Below are 17,677 nucleotides of genomic sequence, written 5' to 3' on the forward strand. Positions count from 1 at the left end.
AGGGGGGCTGGGATGTCCCTCTGGACCCCTCCAGAGCCCGGACAGGACACAAACAAGGGACAGAGTCTCAGGGTTGTTATTTTCCAGCCTCTTTGGCCAGATCCTTTGGAAGGTCAGCGGCAAATCCAAATGTTTTCACCTGGGGCTCCAAATCCTCAACCTTTGTTCCCTTGAGAGGCTGCAAATCAAACACAGAGACAAAACCTCTGCTTTGGTTCTTCCTCTGGTGCAGCCACAGCGAGCCGGGAGCTCGCTGTGCTTGAATGTCTCCCGCTGTAATTTCAGTTTTTTCCAGGAGGTATCCAACAAAGTTTACATGTAAAGCCTGAGTGGGTTCTGTGTATGTAACTGTAAATGTGGCCGAGTTGAAGAGCTGTTTAATTTTCTAGCTGTGGCTGGTGTTCAGTTCTGTAAAGGGGCCTGTGCAGGAGTGTGTGGGTTTGGGTCTTGGAGCTGCTGCTGTTTTCTTTCAGGTTTGCTCTGTTTCGGGGAGGATTTGTATCTGATAACCCCCAAATGATCCATTTATTGAGAACTAAACTGTGCTAGGGGACATCTCAAATGTGCTGGGAGCTCTCCATGCCCCTGAGCTGCTGTGAACACTTTGATGGGGGTCACCAACATCCCTGAATTGAGCTGCAACAGCAATTCCTGCAATGATCAAAGGGGAAGGTCCCCTTCCTGTTGATATTAAAGTTCCCTCGTGGATTTCTAGGAGGTTGGACAATTCCAGTGCACATCTCCTGGGATAATTTCCCTCTCTTTGCCATCGTCTGCTCTGATGGAGGTGGATTTTTGCCCATCACTGTTGCCCTGGGGACTCTGGGGACCTGTGTCCCAAGGATTTCCAGACTCCTGCAAACCCCTAATCCCTGACCAAAGCCTCCCCAGGGTTTGTCAGACAGCAGGACCTGGGTTTGGTTTTCCCTATTCGGATGCTGATCCAGGTGGGTTTGTGGCTGTGAAATCTCCTCTCCTGCTTTTCCTCCAACACCTTCCTCAGCAGGCTCAGGATTTAAAAACTGGTTTATTTAGAGCAGCACCAGATCTGTCCAGGTTAAACTAAAGTGGAAATTGGTACCTGCAAACCCACAAAAACCTCTTAAACCCCGACCACCGAGCCCGTCCTTCACCCTGGCTGCAGCAGGGATGTTGGATTTCTCTCTGCTCTCTGATTTTCAAGCCACGATGCCAAACTCTTTTTTTCCCTCAAAGAATAAACAGCGAAATTTTAAAAAACCCACAACTCAATAGAAAGTGGAGCTTTTAACCTGCTCCTTTGGCTTTGGGAGCTGGGAGAAATTCTCTGCCAGAGAACAACGGGTGTAGCAGAAATCAGCCTGTTCCTGTATCTTTATTCCCTTCCCGAAGGCATTTGAGGTTCGGGAATTCCTCGGGGAGAGGTTTGTGTGTCCCTTCCTGCTCGGAACCACACAGCCAGAGTTCGGGAAGGACCCATCCCTCCCTTCCCGAGCGCCGGGGATGTGCGGGATCCGCTCCGGGCTGTGCCCAGCAACTCCCTGAGCGCCCTGTGGGTGGTGGGAGAATCCACCAAAACCTGCGGAGCTCTCCCGGCTCCATGGACGGGAGCGACCGGAGCAGAGCGGGGTCAGCGCTCCCTCTGCTCTGCCGGGGCCGGCACCGCATCGAACCCCCCCCCCAAAGGGCAGGGAACAGCCAGGAATGGCCACAGAAATCCCCGTGGGAAGCTCCGCTCTGGTTTCACCCCCGAGAGATGGAGCAAGATGAAGTCAGAGCGAAGGAGCCGCTGCGGCCAAACCCATTCCCGGGAAAAGGGGGAGCGGCATCCCTGCTCCCAGCCGGCGCGTCCGGCGGGGTGATGATGCCTTTTCCTGGTCTTAAAATCAAGAGGCATACACGGTTAGAAGGGGAAAAGGGATTTTACCTTGGTATTTATTTTAAGGATCCTTAGGTGCACACGTCCAGGTCATGTGCATCGAGATGCACCCCGCCCAGTCTGTCTCTGTCTGTGTCTCTGTGTCTCCCAACATTGGGTATAACATTATAGGTGTTACTAATTAGCAGATCTATCAAAGATTCCCCAATGAGAGGCTCAAGTGAGCCCCCCTCCCCAAGGAGCCTTCCCCTGGATGGTTCTATCTTGGTTTACAGAATGTGTTCTGGAGAGGACCTTGGGCTCTGGGGCACACTGATCCCTAACTACGATGCCTCTAAAATGCTGAGTCTCTCAGCTTGACAAACAAGTCCAAGAATGTAGGCAAAAAGCACTGGGAATACAGAAGCTGTAAAAAAATATAACAGGGGTATAAAAGAAAAGGCAAAAAATCTCCATGGCATCAGTGAGACCCGGGCTCAGCTCCTCGGGGCGCACCTGCCTGACTTTTTCATGTGCCTGGCACTGGGGAGGTGTCAGATGAGGGAGCGACGTGCGGGGCACGGCGAGCGAGGCCTGGCAGCGCTCCCAGCGCGCCTGTGGCACCGGGAGCAGCCTCGGGGCACGGAGGATGCACGGAAAGGTCTCTGCGATTTGGGGGCGTCCTGGCTGCCCCCAAAGGGGAGGTCAAAACCCCTCTGTCCTGGCAGCTTTTGTCAGGGAGAAATCCTTGGATATACTGAATTTGCGAGGTTTAATCCTGAATTTCGGCCACGGACGGGAAATCCCGGGCAGGCTGGCCTTGCTGAGGCAGAGGAGAGAGCTGGAAAGGTCAGGGAATAAACCAAGCATTAACATCTCAGGCTGCTCTCCTGCCCGGCTGAGCGTGGCAGAGGCTCCCAGACCTCCTGACACTGGCGGGACCTTTCAGCAACTCCTGCTGCGCTCAGCTCCCTGGGACAGCCCCCCAGGAAATCCCGGAGGAGTGAAATTCCCACTTCCCCCAGCTGCTCCCCGTGTCCCCCCCAGGCTGCTGCTCCCACCCGGCATGGAGAGCAGGGCAGAGTTTCACGGGTGAGCTGCAGACAGAGCACACGGAGTGTTTCAAATTTTTTTGAGGATGCAGTGCCAGGAGCTCCTGGATGCAGCACCCTGAGGGATCTGGGAGTGGAGAGGGGATGGAGGTCGTGCTGCTGGGCACTGCCTCGGGCTCACTGCTGTGCTCAGAGGCGCTGCCTGGGGACGAGCCAAGGGCTCCTGAGCCAGGAGGGATCTCTGGAGCCGGTTGCTGGTGACATGTGACAGCCAGGCCGTGTCTCAGGGGGGCAGGAACGGGGACTGAGCCAAGGACAGGGACACAGCCCCATCCCCCTGCCTGCTGTGTCCCCAGGGCTCCAGAGCCGTCAGCTCCTGCAGTTCTGGATCCACACACACACACAGAGGGCACTGACTTATCCTCCTTTAAAACCCCTTTAAGGGCTCCCCACAGACACAGGGACGGACACAGAAGTAGTAAATGAGACAGAGCTTTATTAGAAGCTTCCAGCACATTCCATCTGTTGCCCTCCTCACAGAACGGCTCTCAGTGGGCGCACAGCTGCTCTGGCCCACACAGAGCCTGGCCACATCCATCTCTCAGTCCCACGTCTCACTGCCCTCTCCTATCAGCAGTAATCCACGGCCTCCAGCCCACCCCTACACACACACTGAAGTTTCACGGCACTCTCAGCACAAGGAAGGAAACCTCCCCTCTCCTCTTTTGGGACAAACGCCAGCACAGCGTTCCTGCAGAGCTCACAGGCAGCTCCACACTGCAGCTCCGGGCTGATTGCTGCCCTCAGAGCCTCTGTGGGTCTGGTCCCTGAGCACTCAATCCCACACTGGTGCTGTTACCAGACTGGTGAGGGAAGGAAAATCCTCCTGGATAATGTCCTGGAGGGGTGAGGGAGGCACTGGGGAGAGGGGGGAGACTGAACCATTTCCTTCTCGTTTTTGCCCCCACTTTCCATTCCAGGGCCCCTGGAGCCCTTCCCCAGCCCCACAGGTTCCACACTCCCCCCACCCCACATCTCTCCCAGCCAGACTCTGCCTCTCTAGGACGGGAGGCACACGAGGAAATAAATCAAATATCCAGACCCTTTCCCTGCTGATTGGCACAGCCAAACCTGTCCATGCACTCCTCCCTCCTCTCCAACATCCTCCTGTCCTCTTCCGTGAGACTTCCCTGAGCTCAGCCCTTTCCCTGCTGCCCTTCCCACCCTGTGCATCCCCTGCAGGACCCTCCCTGGCCGCCCTTTCCCCCCGTTCTGGCTGTGTGACCCTGCCCGTCCTCCCCCGTGGGATGGGGACGTGTCCCTGCAGCAGGTGTCCCGCAGGGACAGACCCGTCCGTGCCTCTGGATGCCAGGGCTGCGGTGGCCACGTGCGACAGAAACCTTATCCCAGAGCTGCTGCACTGAGCTGCGACTTCTTGGAGTGAAATCCAAGAGGATGAGCCCTCCTGGAGTGTTCAAACCGGTCATGGGAGCGCTGGGCTCTGCCAAGGGAGCGGCCCCTCCATCCCCTGGAGCTGCCGCCCAGCCCGGGCCTAGCCAAGCTCTTCCCAAAGCCCTCCTTTCCTCCTTCACGGATATCCCAGCTTTTGTCGGGATGAAGCACTCCCCTGCTTTCTCTCGCTGCCACCTCAGCTCCTTCCTGTGCCACCAGGAGACTCCAGCAGGGAGGAGGGACCAGCAGTGCCCTGGAGCAGACCCTGGGCATTCCCGGGAATGGCGCGAGGAGCGTGCAAGGGAAGGGCAGAGCCACCCCTGTCCTGTCCTGTCCTACCGTCAGTTCCTGTCACCGGGAAGGTCCTGCTCCCTGTGCCATCCTGTCCCGCCACGGATGGGGCCGCAGAAGTCTTGGTGCTGGCTCCAGGCTTCTCCCAGTGTCCAGAACAAAGTCCCAGCCTCTGCCTGCGCCGGCCTCGGGCAGCGGCTCCGGCGTGGCCGGGGTTAAGTCCGGGGGTGGCCTTCCCTGACCTGCCGTCGGAAGTAGCGGATGGCTGAGAGGGTGCCGAAACTTGCCAGGAACACTGGAAAAGAGTCCAACACATTCCCACTGTGACTCTGGGTGCTTCTCCCAGACCTCAGGATCTTTCCCCGGGCGTGGGGATCCCAAACTGCTGGGCCCCCCCTGCTCCGTGGGACACAGCGGGGTCACTCCTCATCCTTTCCCAGCCCCCTCCTGCCTTTGCTTTTCATTCCCACCATGAGGAATTTGTTCCCAGTGCGTTCCCAGCTGCCCACAGCCTGACTGGCCACATCCAGTCCCGGAGTTTGGGCACATGGAGACCCCACCATTCCATAAAACACGGCTGTTTTTAGGGGAAATGCTCAAAAGGCTCCACTGGTGATGCGCAGTGTCGGATACACAGATCCAGATGGGAATTTCATGGATTGGGTGGAGCCACAGGTTTGGGTGGAGATTTGATCTTGGATGAGGAAGACATGCTAGAAAAATCTCACCAGGGCTTCAGGGCAGCACCTTCATTTCCTGCTTCTTTTTAAACCAGGAGGATGCCAAGGAAAATCCCATTTTGTGGACTTCCTGTGGATTTTCTGGTCCCAGCCAAAAGCAGAAAATATCCAAAACCCCGGATCAAAAAACGTAGGGACAGAAGAAATAACTGATGGGGATTATAGACAAAGCAAGCTCTGCCCTGTGCTTGCACTCAGTGTCTTTGATTTGGTTTGTAAGAGACATTAAATTCCCCTGATTCCCAAGCAAAGCTGGCAATCCAAGCTGTGCCTTCAGACTTCCCACCTTATATTCAGACTGGATTCTGATTTATGTGTTAGAGGGACATAAAGAGAGAAATTAACCTTTTAGAGGCCCAAATGCCCAGAGAGAATGGCTGCTCCGGGGTGTGGAACTGCTCCTGCCTCCCTCCTCCTCCCCAGGTTATTCCATCCCAGGGCACGAGGAGCGTATCCCGCTTTCCACACCTTTCCCGGGGCCATGTCCTCCATCCCAAACTCAGTCGCCCAGGAGGAGCAGGCCAAGAGCTGCTTGTGATGATGGCACTGAGCAGCCTTAGCTCAGGAGCTATTCCCAGCCCGGGTGTCAGCTTCCTGGTGACCTTAGCAGGGAACATTCCTCGCCTGGAAAAGCAGCAGGAAGCCTTGATCCCAGCATTTCTTCCCATGGAAGGGCTCTCCAGGGCTGGACCTGCTGCATCCAGGGCAGGAATTGGGAATGCTGCTCGTCCTGAGCCGTTCCCTGCTCATCCAGCGATCCCCACTCCGGGGGGATTCAGTGAATTTGTGTTTCCCCAGCTTCTTCTCTTCCCAGCAGCTTCCAGGTGCTGTGGTTGGAGAGGAGGGGATCCCACAGATCTCTGAGCAGTTGCAGGACTCAGAGCAGCAGGAAGATGCCTCAGCCGAGCTGTGTTTGGGGGGGAAGATTAAGCCTTCCAAGCACATCAGAAAAGCAGGGAATTTTGTTCCAGCTGGGATGAGGGAATCTAAACCTGCTCACTGCAGGCCCTGACAGCACCGATCCCAAGGAAATCCTGACAAACTGGTCCCTGTCAGGGGCTGGATGGAGCAGGACCAAGGCCGTGGATACAGCTCAGCTCCAGCCAGCAGCCACTTTGTAGGGAAAGCACAAAGGAAGCGAGCGGAGGAGACAGAAAGCATGGAAAGCACTTGGGAAAAGCAGGAAAACGCTGCACTTCCCCACAGGCAGCTGCAGGTATAAATATCCCAGCTTTTCTCCCTGCCAAGTGCCCCCCAGAGCCCTTCCCACCCCTCTCCAGGCGGGCACTGTACGTACTGGTCTTCCAGGCATCCGGAGCCTGCAGGTCAGATGTCTTCACAGCCCAGGACGCGAAGGCGCAGAACACGAGGCACATGTCCTTGTGGCTCAGCACCCGGGGGTTCTCTGCTGCCCCTGCCACGAGAGGAGCACAAGCTCTGGGGGCTTTGTGCCACCTCCTCTGCCTCCCCTCCCCGCCCTCTGGGACAGCAAATCCCTGGTGCTCCCAGGGAATCGTCTCCAAAGGTGTTTTTGCAACAGAGGTGCAGTCAGAGGGGTCTGGTCAGGGCTCGGGTGCAGTCCCGAAGGACAGTGGCTCATCTGTCACCCCTCTCAGTCTCACACTTTGTTAAAAACGCCAGAGAAATGTTTGTTAAAGCCACCCCAGGCTGCCTCACCACCTCCCTGAGGATCTCCCCAGCTCTCTCTGGAGGCTGGAATTGGGTCTGGGGAGCAGATTTAGGACAGAGCAATTCCTGGGGCCTCGGGCAAGCTCCCCTTGCCGTCACCGAGGTCCCAAGGCGCAGCCAGCTCTGGGACAGCATCCGAGAGTGCTCAGCATCCCTCCGTGCATCCCACCCCACCCCACTCCTGCTCCCTGCCTCCTCCAGGGACGAGGACATCCCTGAGGGCCCGGCGCTCCCTGCCCCGCTGCCATTCCAGCCTGGAACAACTTGCAGGCCTATGTCAAGATCAGGTTCTTCTTGCTCCTACTCATTTGATCAGGCTTTCAATTAAAACCGGCTTGTTAATCAGCTGTGACCACCCCAAAGGGGTTTTTCTCCGTGCAAACAGACTGGAAGATCGATTTTGAGGCTCCCTTCGGGATGGCTCCCTCGTTGTTTGGGTTTAATATTAACTCTGAGGCTCTGAGCATCATTTAAGCTCAAAGATAAATCCCTGCCTGTCCTCATGGGCCAAACTTCTCCCTTTATTCCCATTTCTCTCACCTGCCTCCAGGAACAGGCAATGTCCAGGTGACCTCTGAGGCCTCTGGAGTGGGTTTTACAATCCCAAATTTTACCTGCTCATGCCTGCAGTGCTGGGGGACCTGGCCAGCAGCACCCGCTTGGCACGGGGACAGAGGGAGGGAGCATCCCAAGGGAGAGCCAGAGGGGACAGAGGGAGCATCCCAAGGGCCAGCCAGGGTGACACAGCCTGGGACATGTCCTTGCAGGGGACAACGGGGTTTACCTCTCAGGGCCAGGGCCGTGCCTGCATCTCCCGGCCACACCTGGGCTCCTCCCAGCGGGACCAGGGCGAGCTTCTCTCCGGATCCTCTGGGCACCAGGGCCTGGGATGCTGGGGCTTGGCCTCCTCCCAGCTGGATTTGCCTTTGCAGCAGGGACTTCAGAGCCCCCACAGCTTTCTTCACCTCGGAGGCCGGAGCCATTGAGAAAATCCCTCTCCAGCCCATCCTGCTCTGGGCTCTCTCTGGGAAGCAATGTCCATACACGTCAGGGATTGGGATAAACACGGTGTCCTTGCCTGCAGCCGGGCTGGGATCCTCCTTTTGCAGCCCAGCGTGGTCCAAGCTGCTGAACTTCTTCCTTTTCCTGTCTTTAGCTTTGCCTTTTTTCCTGCTTCCTTCTGGTTCGTTGAAAAAGTGCTCGTACAGCTCGGGCCAGCAGAATTCCCTTTGCAAGGGGGATTTCCACCCCTCCACGGAGCTCCCCAGCTCATCCTCCTCCTCCTGGGAATCACAGAACAAGTAATCGTACATCTCGGGCCAGGTCACATCCAGAGAGCTGGGCCTGGCAGAGGCCCCATCGGCAAAGCACAGGGGGCTCATCTCCCTGGGGGTCTCAGCTGCAGCTTCCCAAGGGATCCCAGCCGCAGGAATCGGGGGGATCCCAGCTGTGGGCTCGCACGGGATCTCAATGGCCGGAATCCTGGGGATCTCAGCTGCGGGGATCCTGGGGATGTCGACTGCAGGACTCCCGGGGGTCCCAGCTGCAGGCTCCCAAGGGATCCCCACTGGAGGAATCCTGGGGATCCCAGCTGCAGCTTCCCAAGGGATTGCTACAGGTTTCCTGGGAATCACAGCTGCAGGGACTGCAGGGATCTCTGAGGGCTTCCTTGGAATCTCAGCTGTAGGAACTGCAGGGATCTCTGAGGGCTTCCTTGGAATCTCAGCTGCAGACTTCCTGGGGGTCTCAGCAGCAGGAACTCCAGGGATCTCTGAGGGCTTCCTGGAGACCTCAGCTGCAGGAATTGCAGGGATCTCAACAGCAGGAGTTCCAGGGATCTCTGCAGGTTTTCTGGAGATCTCAACAGCAGGAACTCCAGGGATCTCTGCAGGTTTTCTGGAGATCTCAGCAGCAGGAACTCCAGGGATCTCTGCAGGTTTTCTGGAGAACTCAGCAGCAGGAACTCCAGGGATCTCTGCAGGTTTTCTGGAGATCTCAACAGCAGGAACTCCAGGGATCTCTGCAGGTTTTCTGGAGATCTCAACAGCAGGAATTCCAGGGATCTCTGCAGGTTTTCTGGAGATCTCAGCAGCAGGAACTCCAGGGATCTCAGCTGCAGGCTCACCCCCAGCCCCCTCAGCAGCATTCCCTCCAAAGGCTGCCGCGCTCCCGGGCTGGAGAGGCTTCCCTGGCATCTCCTGGCACGCCTGTCCTGGAACAGCCGCGGCTCCGTCGCCAGGGACCACTGGGACACTGTCACGTACGCCCGAGCCACCGGCCTGCGCCGCCTTTGGGTGCTTGGTGGCCCTTGTCTTCCCTGGGGACTGCGCCCCCGGCTCCTTCCCCCTCTGCTTCGGGGCAGCAGTCCCGGGATCGCCGCCATCCACGCCAGGGCCGGGCACTGACCGCTTGCTGTCCGCAGCCTCCTCGCTGCCCAGCCTCACCAGCGCTCCCTTGGCCGCCTTCTCCTTCCCTCTGCCCTTCCGAGGGGACATCGGCGAGCCCGGGGGTGCCTTCCCGGCCCCCGCCGCGCCCGGTGCAGGGTCCCTGTCCCCCTCGGTGGCGCTGGCTCCGCGCTGCCTGCGGCTCTTCTTCGGCTGCGCCGGCACCTTGGGCCTCACCACGCTGGGGGATCCGCCCGGCGAGCTCGGCTCCGTGCCCGCCCGCTCCTCCTCCTGTGCCACCCTGGGCACCGTCCCCGGTGACGGGCTCGGGGGGTCCCCGGCGGGTCCCCGCACTCCGGGCTCCGACGGGGCAGCGCTGGCAGAGCCCTTCCCGGCCGGTCCCTCCGGGGAGGCAGAGGCTGCTGGAGCCTCCGGCTGTGCCACCACCGCCGGCTGTGCCACCAGGGCGCTGCCACGGGCTCGTCCCCCTCCTGCATCCCCTCCCTGCTCGGGGGGCTCCATGGCCTGGCCGCCTCCGGCCGCTCCTTTTTCCGCCGCCGCGTCCTGCCCGGGGCTGCCCTGGGCTGTGCCACCGGCCGGAGTGGCCGCGGGTGGCCGTGGCGGCTGCCTCCTTTGGGCGCTGGGCATGGCAGCGGGTGACCGGCACCTGGGCTCGTCGCTGTCACACAGGATCCTCCCGACAGAGCCCGGCTCTGCTTCGTCCTCGCTGCCCGACAGCAGCTCCGGCAGGGAGAGGTGGCCACGCTCCGGCCAGCGCGGGGCGGTGTCACCGGCCACCCCACGTGGGGCAGGGCTACCCGTGCCAGCCGCTGGCTCGCTGCCCGGCCTGGCCGCGGTCAGCCCGGCGCTGCTGCGGGGACAGTCCCGTCCCGAGGCGTCCCCTTGCTCAATGTCACTGAGGCACTGCTCCTCGGCCGTGGCCAGCGAGGCCGGCGCCAGGCTGCACTCCTCGGAGGCCTGGAAGAACTCAGCCCATTCCCGGTCGTTCAGCTGGATGCTGTACTCGAAGTTATCCATGCCTGCAGCAGGGGAGCAGGGATAGGTCAGGGACGAGGGGGTGGCATCGGTGTGGGCAGACAGAGGCGAGGTGCGTGCCCCCAGCCCTTCCTGCCAGTTCCTCCTTTCATCCTCGCTCATCCTCACTCGTGTCCAGCTGAAACCCAGCTGGAAATTCCAGCTCCTGGCAGCCTCAGCAGGATGGGGATGGCTGTGCTGGACCACAGCCCTGCCAGCAGTGAGAAGGGACAGTGCCACCACCCTCTGCTCCCCAGCATGGCAGCCGCGGGGCTTTGGGATTCTCCCCACAGCTGCACAGGGGGCTTGGTGCTCTCTCCAGAGTTAGAGCAGGTTTGGCGTTCTCTCCACAGCAGCACCACACCTCACACCCCCCCTTTCCTACTCCTTTTGCCACTTTAAAAGCTGGGATTGATGTTCCCGAGCATTCCTGCCACGGCCTCCCGAAGCTCAGCGCAAACAGGACATTCCAGCAAAGCCACGGCAGCAGCCCCGTCCTTCCCGCGGGCCTGGGGAGGGAGGAGCAGCACAGCCCCGGGGGGATCCGGCAGCAGGAGAAGCAGGGAGCTGACAAAGCCCATCCTACCTGTCCCCCAGCCCCAGGCGGGGACGGAGCCATTCGAGGAGCCACGCAGGAAAACCCTCCCGGCACAACATGATGCCGAACCCTCGGCGGGGGCAGGGAGCCCGGCTGCAGCTCAGATCCATTCAAGGGCTAAAAATAGACCCCCCCCTCCCTCCCCGGTGTCACTTGAGATCCCGGTGCCGCGGCCCGGAGAGGGCAGGCCCATATATAGAACTGGTGGGGGACATGCCAGGGTGCCAGCCAATGCGTGACTGTGCCACAGCCACGTCTGGGGGCACTGGGACCACTGCCGGTGCCCACTGCTCCTTTCTGGGGTTGCTCCATGGGGTGGCCAGCAGGGAAGGGGGACAGGCCACGGAGCTTCCAGCCTTTGGCACAGCTGGGTGGCAATGACTGTTCTTTTTCCCACAGAGCCACTTTGCCTTAGTCACCCTCTCCAGGATGACACAAAATCACCTCAGGGGCAGGGTTCACCTATTTCGGGCACTCCCAGGGCATTTATTGCCGGCCTGCTGCAGGGTGACATCAGGAGATCAGAGCCAGCATCACGGTCTTGTGACAAACCTCGCAGGGTGTGTGGCACACGTCCCGCGCCACCCAGGGCCACCTGGGCCACGTGCTGTGGGGAGCCTCGGGCTGCAGGCTCAGGGGCAGCCTGGCACGGGCCACTGACACGGTGGCCAAGGGTGGCCTGGCAGGTCACAAAGCGAGGCAGAAATAGCCCTCAGCTCCCATGAGCCCCGGAGCCTTCCTCCCACCTTCCTGCCCCCACACGCCCTCCCCGTCCCAGGGCCAGAAATAGCTGCCCTGAAGGAGCAGGGAGAGTGACCCCAGCACTGCCCCAGGCCCTGCTGCCCCCCAGCACTGCCCCGAGGCTCCAGCCACCCCCTCGGCCACCAGGACACCCCAGCTGGACATGGCCACGGCCAGGGGTGGGGATGCCATGGGAGCTGAGAGGGACCCGTGGGCTCTGCATCCCCCTTGGGGGGGTCCCACCAGCTCTGCGCCTCCCAGGGCCAGGTGCTGGCCAAGCCCCCCTGCCCACCCCAGGGAGCCGGGGGCAGCGCCTGGCTCTGTCCCCACAGGCAGGGGACAGCGGGGCCCGTGTCCCGCCCGGCCGTCCCGCGGGATGGAAGCTCCCCGTCGTGGCTGCTGTCCCGCACTGCACGGCGAGCAGAGAGCCAGGACAGCCCAGCCCAGCAGCAGCTGGAGGAAATAATGCCCAGGCCACGCTTCCCGCGTCCAGCCCGGAAAACATGGAAGGAAAGAGGCGCTGCCTCCCCATCCTATCTCGATCTGGCTACGCCCTGCTCCCCCCGCACGCCTCGCAGACGCACAAGGGAAACCAGCTGGCTTCCTTTCCTGGGCTGCAGCCGACTTCCTTCCCTCCGAGCCGGGGTTTAGCCAGAGGAACCTTCCAGCTCCGCCTGCAGGGACCACGAAAGGGGCAGAGGCAGCAGACGGGGCCGGGGGCCGCGTTATGGGTGCCGCTCTGGAGCCTGGCTGCTCGGCCACAGGAACTGCGCCACACGGCCCAGCCGGGGACACCAAGGAGTCTGCGAGCAGGAGACAGCCCAGGATTTCTCTGCCTGGCCAGGGAGAAGCCCACACGGCGCCCGTGGGGAAATGACGCCTCAGCCGCCACTTCCCGTCCTTTTGGGGGGGGCCAGAAAAGCCCAGCGTGGCCTTCAAGGGCATGTCCCGCTGTCCCTGAGCCCCACAGGTGGCAGAGGGGCATCGTGCCACCTTGCTGAGGACCTTTAGTGGCAGTGGACAGCCCATGGCCCGTTTCCTTCTTGGCTCTCGTGCCTCTCCGGGATTCCTGGCTCCAGCTCTCCGGTGCCAGCTGCTGGGATGCTGCTGGGCTGCTCCGGCCCCATCCTGTGGATGGCACCCAGCACCTCCAGGATGGATGTTGTGGGACTGAGGACGTGATATAAATAACCAATGTCACCTGTAATGAGAGAAGGGCCCGAAATAAAGCAGCAGATGTAGCCCCCCTGTGCCTGGCGTGGGAGAAACTGCTGGGATCAAGGGCATGGAAAAGGCAGGAAAACTGGGAGCGCCATGGAGGGCACTTCCTTTGGGGTAGAGCCCCCTTCTGTGGCTCCAGGCTCAGCTTTCACTGCTCCCAGTGTAAAGGGTCCTCAATTTCTGGGAAAGTAGCTCTCAGGGCGAAGTGGAATAATTCCCTTCCGACCCAGGAAACTCCATTTGGGAAAATCCTACCTTCGTGCAGCTTTTCAAACAGCGCTGGAGCATCGCGAGCGTGGGGGTTTGGCTGAGCTCCCCGGGAGACAGGGCAGACAATGCAGAGAAATGTGGGTTTGATTAGGAAGATCCTCCCTGCCCTGATCTACACCCATCTCATGCTGTGCGCCAGGGCAGGAAGGGAGAGATTGTAGGGAAAACAGTGGAAAAAAATAGAATGGAAAAAAATCTGTCCACAGCTTCAGGAGCAAGACAACCTTGGCCCTTGCTGCTTGCCCGGGACAGAGAGGTTTATTTGTGATTATTTTCTCTCATCTTTCTTCCGTTTCAGCTGGATGATCCCTGAGCCTCGGGCACTGACAGCAGCGGCCTTGTCTGCCCTTGTCCAGCTGCTCCCTGGACACTCGTCCTGTGCTCTCCCCAGCCCTCCCACCCCGTGATCTGTCCCTGATCTGATCCATTCCCTCCTTTCCATAAATTCCTGCGAGGCACAGCCTGTCACAGAGACAGCTCAGCCCCCAGGATCAGGGAACGCCGAGCTGCTCACGTCCAGCTCCCACCCTGCCCACGGCCAGGAGACCTCCCTGGGGATGGGAACAGGGGAAAGAACAGGAATTCCGATCTACCGCAGGGAAACCCCGGGAGGAACAGCTCCGTGCTGAGGAAAGGGTTAACCCTGCAGTGAAACTCCGAGTGCAGCAGAGCCGGAACCACCCGTCTGGTTCTGCTGGTTTGGGGCAGGTGAGCAGCAATTATCACCCCCAAACCACCCGAGCTCCGCACTGGTTTTACTCAAACGCTTTAACTTTTTTTTTTTCTGGTTTTGGTTTGTTTTTGGTTTGTTTTTTTTTGCCTGAAACTCGCTCCCCAGGCTCTGTTAAAATTCCAGCCCATGCTCCCCGAGCCGCCAGCAGCGGGCTCATGCAAAGGTCGCACTCGGCTCACTTGAAACGCAGCCCGCACTCGCCTGAAACTCTGCCAAGCTCTTCCCAAAGCTCGGCTCCTGGCCGGAGTTTCGGGTTGCTAATCCAAGTCTCGCCGGGTTTCAGATTCCTCCTCAAGCTTTGCCTTCGCTCGCACAAGAACAGCTCCGGGCTGCAGCCGCTCTGCCGGCGGGACCCCTCCGGCCGGGCCAGGGCGGCAGTGCCAGGGGCGGGGGTGGCAGCGCCAGCCACCTCCGAGGAGAGGGAAAACACAGCAGGGAGATGCCTGAGAGGCACAGGGATGGGCTCAGGATCCGGGAGCAGGGAGGCACTGTCCCTGGGGACAGGGTCTGCAAGTCCCCAGCCTTGTCTGGACAGGCAGGGGCTGTGGGACAGTGTCCCCTGTGCCAGAGCTGTTCCCAGGTGCAGATCCCGGCAGGATGAGCCAAAGGGCTGCAGAGGAACTGCTCAGAGAAGCTGTGGCTGCCCCTGGGAGTGTCCAAAGCCGGGCTGGACAGGGCTTGGAGCAGCCTGGGATAGTGGAAGGTGTCCCTGCCATGGCAGGGGTGGGACTGGGTGAGCTTTGAAGTCCTTCCAACCCAAACCATTCCATGATTCCATGACTCTGTGTAGCACAGTAACACCATGGCCTGGGTGGCTGTGGCGCTCCTGGCTCGGGGACAGCAGCTCTAGGGCCAGGTGACCACTGCCATGTCCGAGCCACCTCCCTTCCCATGCTGCCCACTGAGGTGAGACGAGCTCTACCCAGGCACAGAAAGCTATTATCTCTATTCTCTTTATTCTCTTTATTCTCTTTTATTATTCTATTATTAACCTCTATTGTTATTCCATTATTCTTCTATTTATTCCCTTTTTTTTTTTTTTTTTTTTAACAAGTCCCGAAAAGAGGCCTCTGGGCTGACGTTTCAGCTCCCGGGAATCCATTTCCCCCCCGCCCCGAATCCAACAGGATCAGGGTTTTACCTGTGCGCTCCTTTTCCCTGCCGTTTCCACTAGATGTCACTTACAGCCACGAAGTCAGCGGTTTCCCGGGATTTTTAACCTCCTCTCCGGAGGGTAAAATCCTCTGCAGCGGGTCTGTGGGAATCCTAAAAACGCTTGGGTGTGCAGAACAGCGGGGCTGTGGCGGCACCGGAGCAGCCAGGGCTGCAGCCATTCACTCACTGCTGGTAAAATCCCTGGCGAAGGTCTGCTCCCAGAGCCATGGAATCATGGAATATCCTGAGCTGGATCATTGGTGCAGCTCCTGGCCCTGCACAGACACCCCAACAATCCCAGCCTGTCCCTGGCAGCGCTGTCCAAACGCTCCTGGAGCTCTGGCAGCCTCGGGAATGTCACCATTCCCTGGGGAGCCTGGGCAGTGCCCAGCACCCTCTGGGGAAGAACCTTTCCCTAAAATCCAACCTGAACCTCCCCTGGCACAGCTCCAGCCTTGCCCTGGGTCCTGTCCCTGCCACCAGATCAGTGCCTGCCCCTTGTGAGGAAGTTGCAGTGAGGTCTCCTGGGACCATGAGCTGCATTCCTGGGCCACCCCTTTGTGTCCTCCCTCTCCTGCACCCAACACGACGCGAGGGACAGCAGCTGCTTTGGGATGCAAGGCACTGGTGGCCACCATGGCCACCACCCTGGCCACCAGGAGCAAGGACAGGCTCTGGAATGAGACAGAGAAAGGGAGAAGGAGCTGAGGCTTGGCCAAGCTCTCCCCTCCCTGCTCTGGCTGCGGGCCTGGAAAGGGCAACAGTAGCGGGAGCGGCAGCCCCAGCTCCGCTCGCTGTCCGAGCGCTGATTAACGATGTTTTGGGTTGAAAGGGCCTCTCCTCTCAGCCCAGCCCCAAACACAGGCTGTTCCACATCCGCAGGGCCCTGCCAGCCTGCGAGGTCCTGAGTTCCTCGCTCTGGCACTGCCCACCCCCGTCCCAGCAGCTCCAGTTCCCGGCTGGACGGGCACCGCGGCTGTGCTGTTGTTGTAACTCCGGCACGTCAGTCCCTGTGCTGATCCCGGCCTGATCCCGGCCTGATCCCGGCCTGATCCCGGCCCACCCACTGCCAGCAGCTTCAAAGAGCGGGGACCAGGTCAGGTTGCAAACACAACAGAGCCGGCAGCTCCCCGCACACGCTCAGCCCCTCTCCCGCCCAAGTCCCTGCTCCAGGAGTGCTCCAGCCTGGCTTGGATTAAAGCAGAGCCGAGGACATTCATTAACCCTCTCAATTCCGAGGCTCTGAAGTGGGAATCCCCAAATGCTTGGGGAGCTGCACCCCGCTCTGCCCACGGGAAGGGTTTCCAAGCCCCCCATGGCTGTGCCAGCAGCAAGGGACGGTGACACAGTGCCAGCTGTGCAGGAGGGAGCTGTGCCAAGAGCAGCATCAGGCTCAGCCCCAAGGCCTGATGAGTCCAAATGCCACTGTCACAAAAGCTCCAGCTCTCTGCCAGCTGACGGCTCCCAAGGACCTGAGGACATCATCCCCTGATCCCAAAATCCACCGCCTTGGCTCACCTGGGAATGGAAAGCTCCGATCTGAACAGAGCTTCCTTTAATTTGTTTCCACATTTTTGAATACAAAACCCACAGAGGATCACAGGCAGCCCTGATCTCCTCAGGCTGGAGGTTTTTACAGAGGTTTCTGAGGCAGAATTAGGATTAGAACAACTCTGGATTATCCATTCCAGCGCCTCGGGCAGTGTCTGTGCTGGGGGCTCCCAGAGCTGGGGCAGAGCAGCAAAAGTAAAAACCCAGAGCTGGGACAAACCATGGAATCCTGGAATGGTTTGGGCTGGAAGAAAGCTCAGTTCCATCCCCTGCCATGGGCACGGACACCTTCCACTGCCCCAGGCTGCTCCAAGCCCCGTCCTCGGACACTTCCAGGGATGGGGCAGATCTGTGCCAGGGCCTCCCCAGCCTAAATTTCTCCCTAAATTCTTCCTTTCCCTCCTGCAAGCAAAAGGCCTGGGTCTCTCTGTTGGTTCCATCATCCCCCTCTCCACATCCCGACTTTTCTAAGAGCCCTCGTGGCACCGTGGGCCGGGCAGGAGCCCTGGCTGGGACAATCAGCTCCGGGGTAATTGCCCAGACAGCGTCTGGAGCCAGCAAGGGGCTGCTGGAAAGAGGCTGAAGCAGAGTCAGGCAGCAGCTGAGGCTGCTCCTGCATCTTTTTTATTCCTCCCCCGGGGCAGAGAGGCTCAGAAACTCCCGGCATGGGACCAAGGCTCCCCTGCTCTGGCATCTTAACAAGAAGCAGCTGCTCGAGGCAGAGTGAGGAGCCGCACAAGGAAAAGGCCCCGCTGCATTAATTAAAGGTCACGGGGCCATTCCAGAGGCTTCCCAATTACCTCTGGAAGAGTGTGGCTAATGTGAGATAATGATGTCATCCAGCCACTAATGAGGCAGGTTATCCAAACCCCCGGCCCCCCGCGGCCCCCTCCCCACCAGCATCTCCAGGACGAGCCAGAGGGAAAAG

At 59.7% G+C, this 17,677-nt stretch overlaps 2 protein-coding genes across 5 annotated transcripts; both read right to left on the bottom strand.

Annotated features, from left to right (window-relative positions):
* Window positions 1-3,365: 3,365 nt before the first annotated feature.
* PERM1 (PPARGC1 and ESRR induced regulator, muscle 1) lies at window positions 3,366-11,192 on the bottom strand. 4 transcript variants are annotated; one of them, XM_048326668.1, is made up of 5 exons: window positions 11,067-11,192; window positions 8,852-10,485; window positions 7,846-8,716; window positions 6,670-6,786; window positions 3,366-4,927 (listed from the first exon to the last, which is right to left on the bottom strand). In XM_048326668.1, the coding sequence occupies exons 2-5, from the start codon at window positions 10,481-10,483 to the stop codon at window positions 4,848-4,850; spliced, it is 2,700 nt and encodes an 899-aa protein (XP_048182625.1). In that variant the 5' UTR covers window positions 10,484-10,485; window positions 11,067-11,192; the 3' UTR covers window positions 3,366-4,847. The 4 variants fall into 4 exon arrangements, with proteins under 4 accessions (XP_048182625.1, XP_048182624.1, XP_048182623.1 ...); XM_048326667.1 differs by having other exon boundaries at window positions 7,846-8,761; XM_048326666.1 differs by having other exon boundaries at window positions 7,846-8,626; window positions 8,696-10,485.
* A 970-nt stretch (window positions 11,193-12,162) lies between these two features.
* LOC125337138 lies at window positions 12,163-13,441 on the bottom strand. The gene is made up of 2 exons (XM_048326488.1): window positions 13,296-13,441; window positions 12,163-13,020 (listed from the first exon to the last, which is right to left on the bottom strand). Exons 1-2 carry the CDS (start codon window positions 13,326-13,328, stop codon window positions 12,367-12,369), a joined length of 687 nt encoding a protein of 228 aa, XP_048182445.1. The 5' UTR covers window positions 13,329-13,441; the 3' UTR covers window positions 12,163-12,366.
* Window positions 13,442-17,677: the final 4,236 nt, after the last annotated feature.

Source organism: Corvus hawaiiensis, chromosome 22, assembly GCF_020740725.1.
Source record: "Corvus hawaiiensis isolate bCorHaw1 chromosome 22, bCorHaw1.pri.cur, whole genome shotgun sequence".
NCBI classification, from domain to species: domain Eukaryota; kingdom Metazoa; phylum Chordata; class Aves; order Passeriformes; family Corvidae; genus Corvus; species Corvus hawaiiensis.

Excerpts from the sequence above, each read along its gene's own strand:
- PERM1 (XM_048326665.1), bottom strand. The coding sequence starts at position 10,483 with ATGGATAACTTCGAGTACAGCATCCAGCTGAACGACCGGGAATGGGCT. Across the intron at positions 6,787-7,845 it reads CACGGCCCTGGCCCTGAGAG|GGGCAGCAGAGAACCCCCGG; the intron begins GTAAACCCCGTT and ends CTCTCGTGGCAG. Across the intron at positions 4,928-6,669 it reads TCCGGATGCCTGGAAGACCA|TGTTCCTGGCAAGTTTCGGC; the intron begins GTACGTACAGTG and ends ACTCTTTTCCAG.
- LOC125337138 (XM_048326488.1), bottom strand. The coding sequence starts at position 13,328 with ATGCTCCAGCGCTGTTTGAAAAGCTGCACGAAG. Across the intron at positions 13,021-13,295 it reads GTTTGAAAAGCTGCACGAAG|GTGACATTGGTTATTTATAT; the intron begins GTAGGATTTTCC and ends CTCTCATTACAG.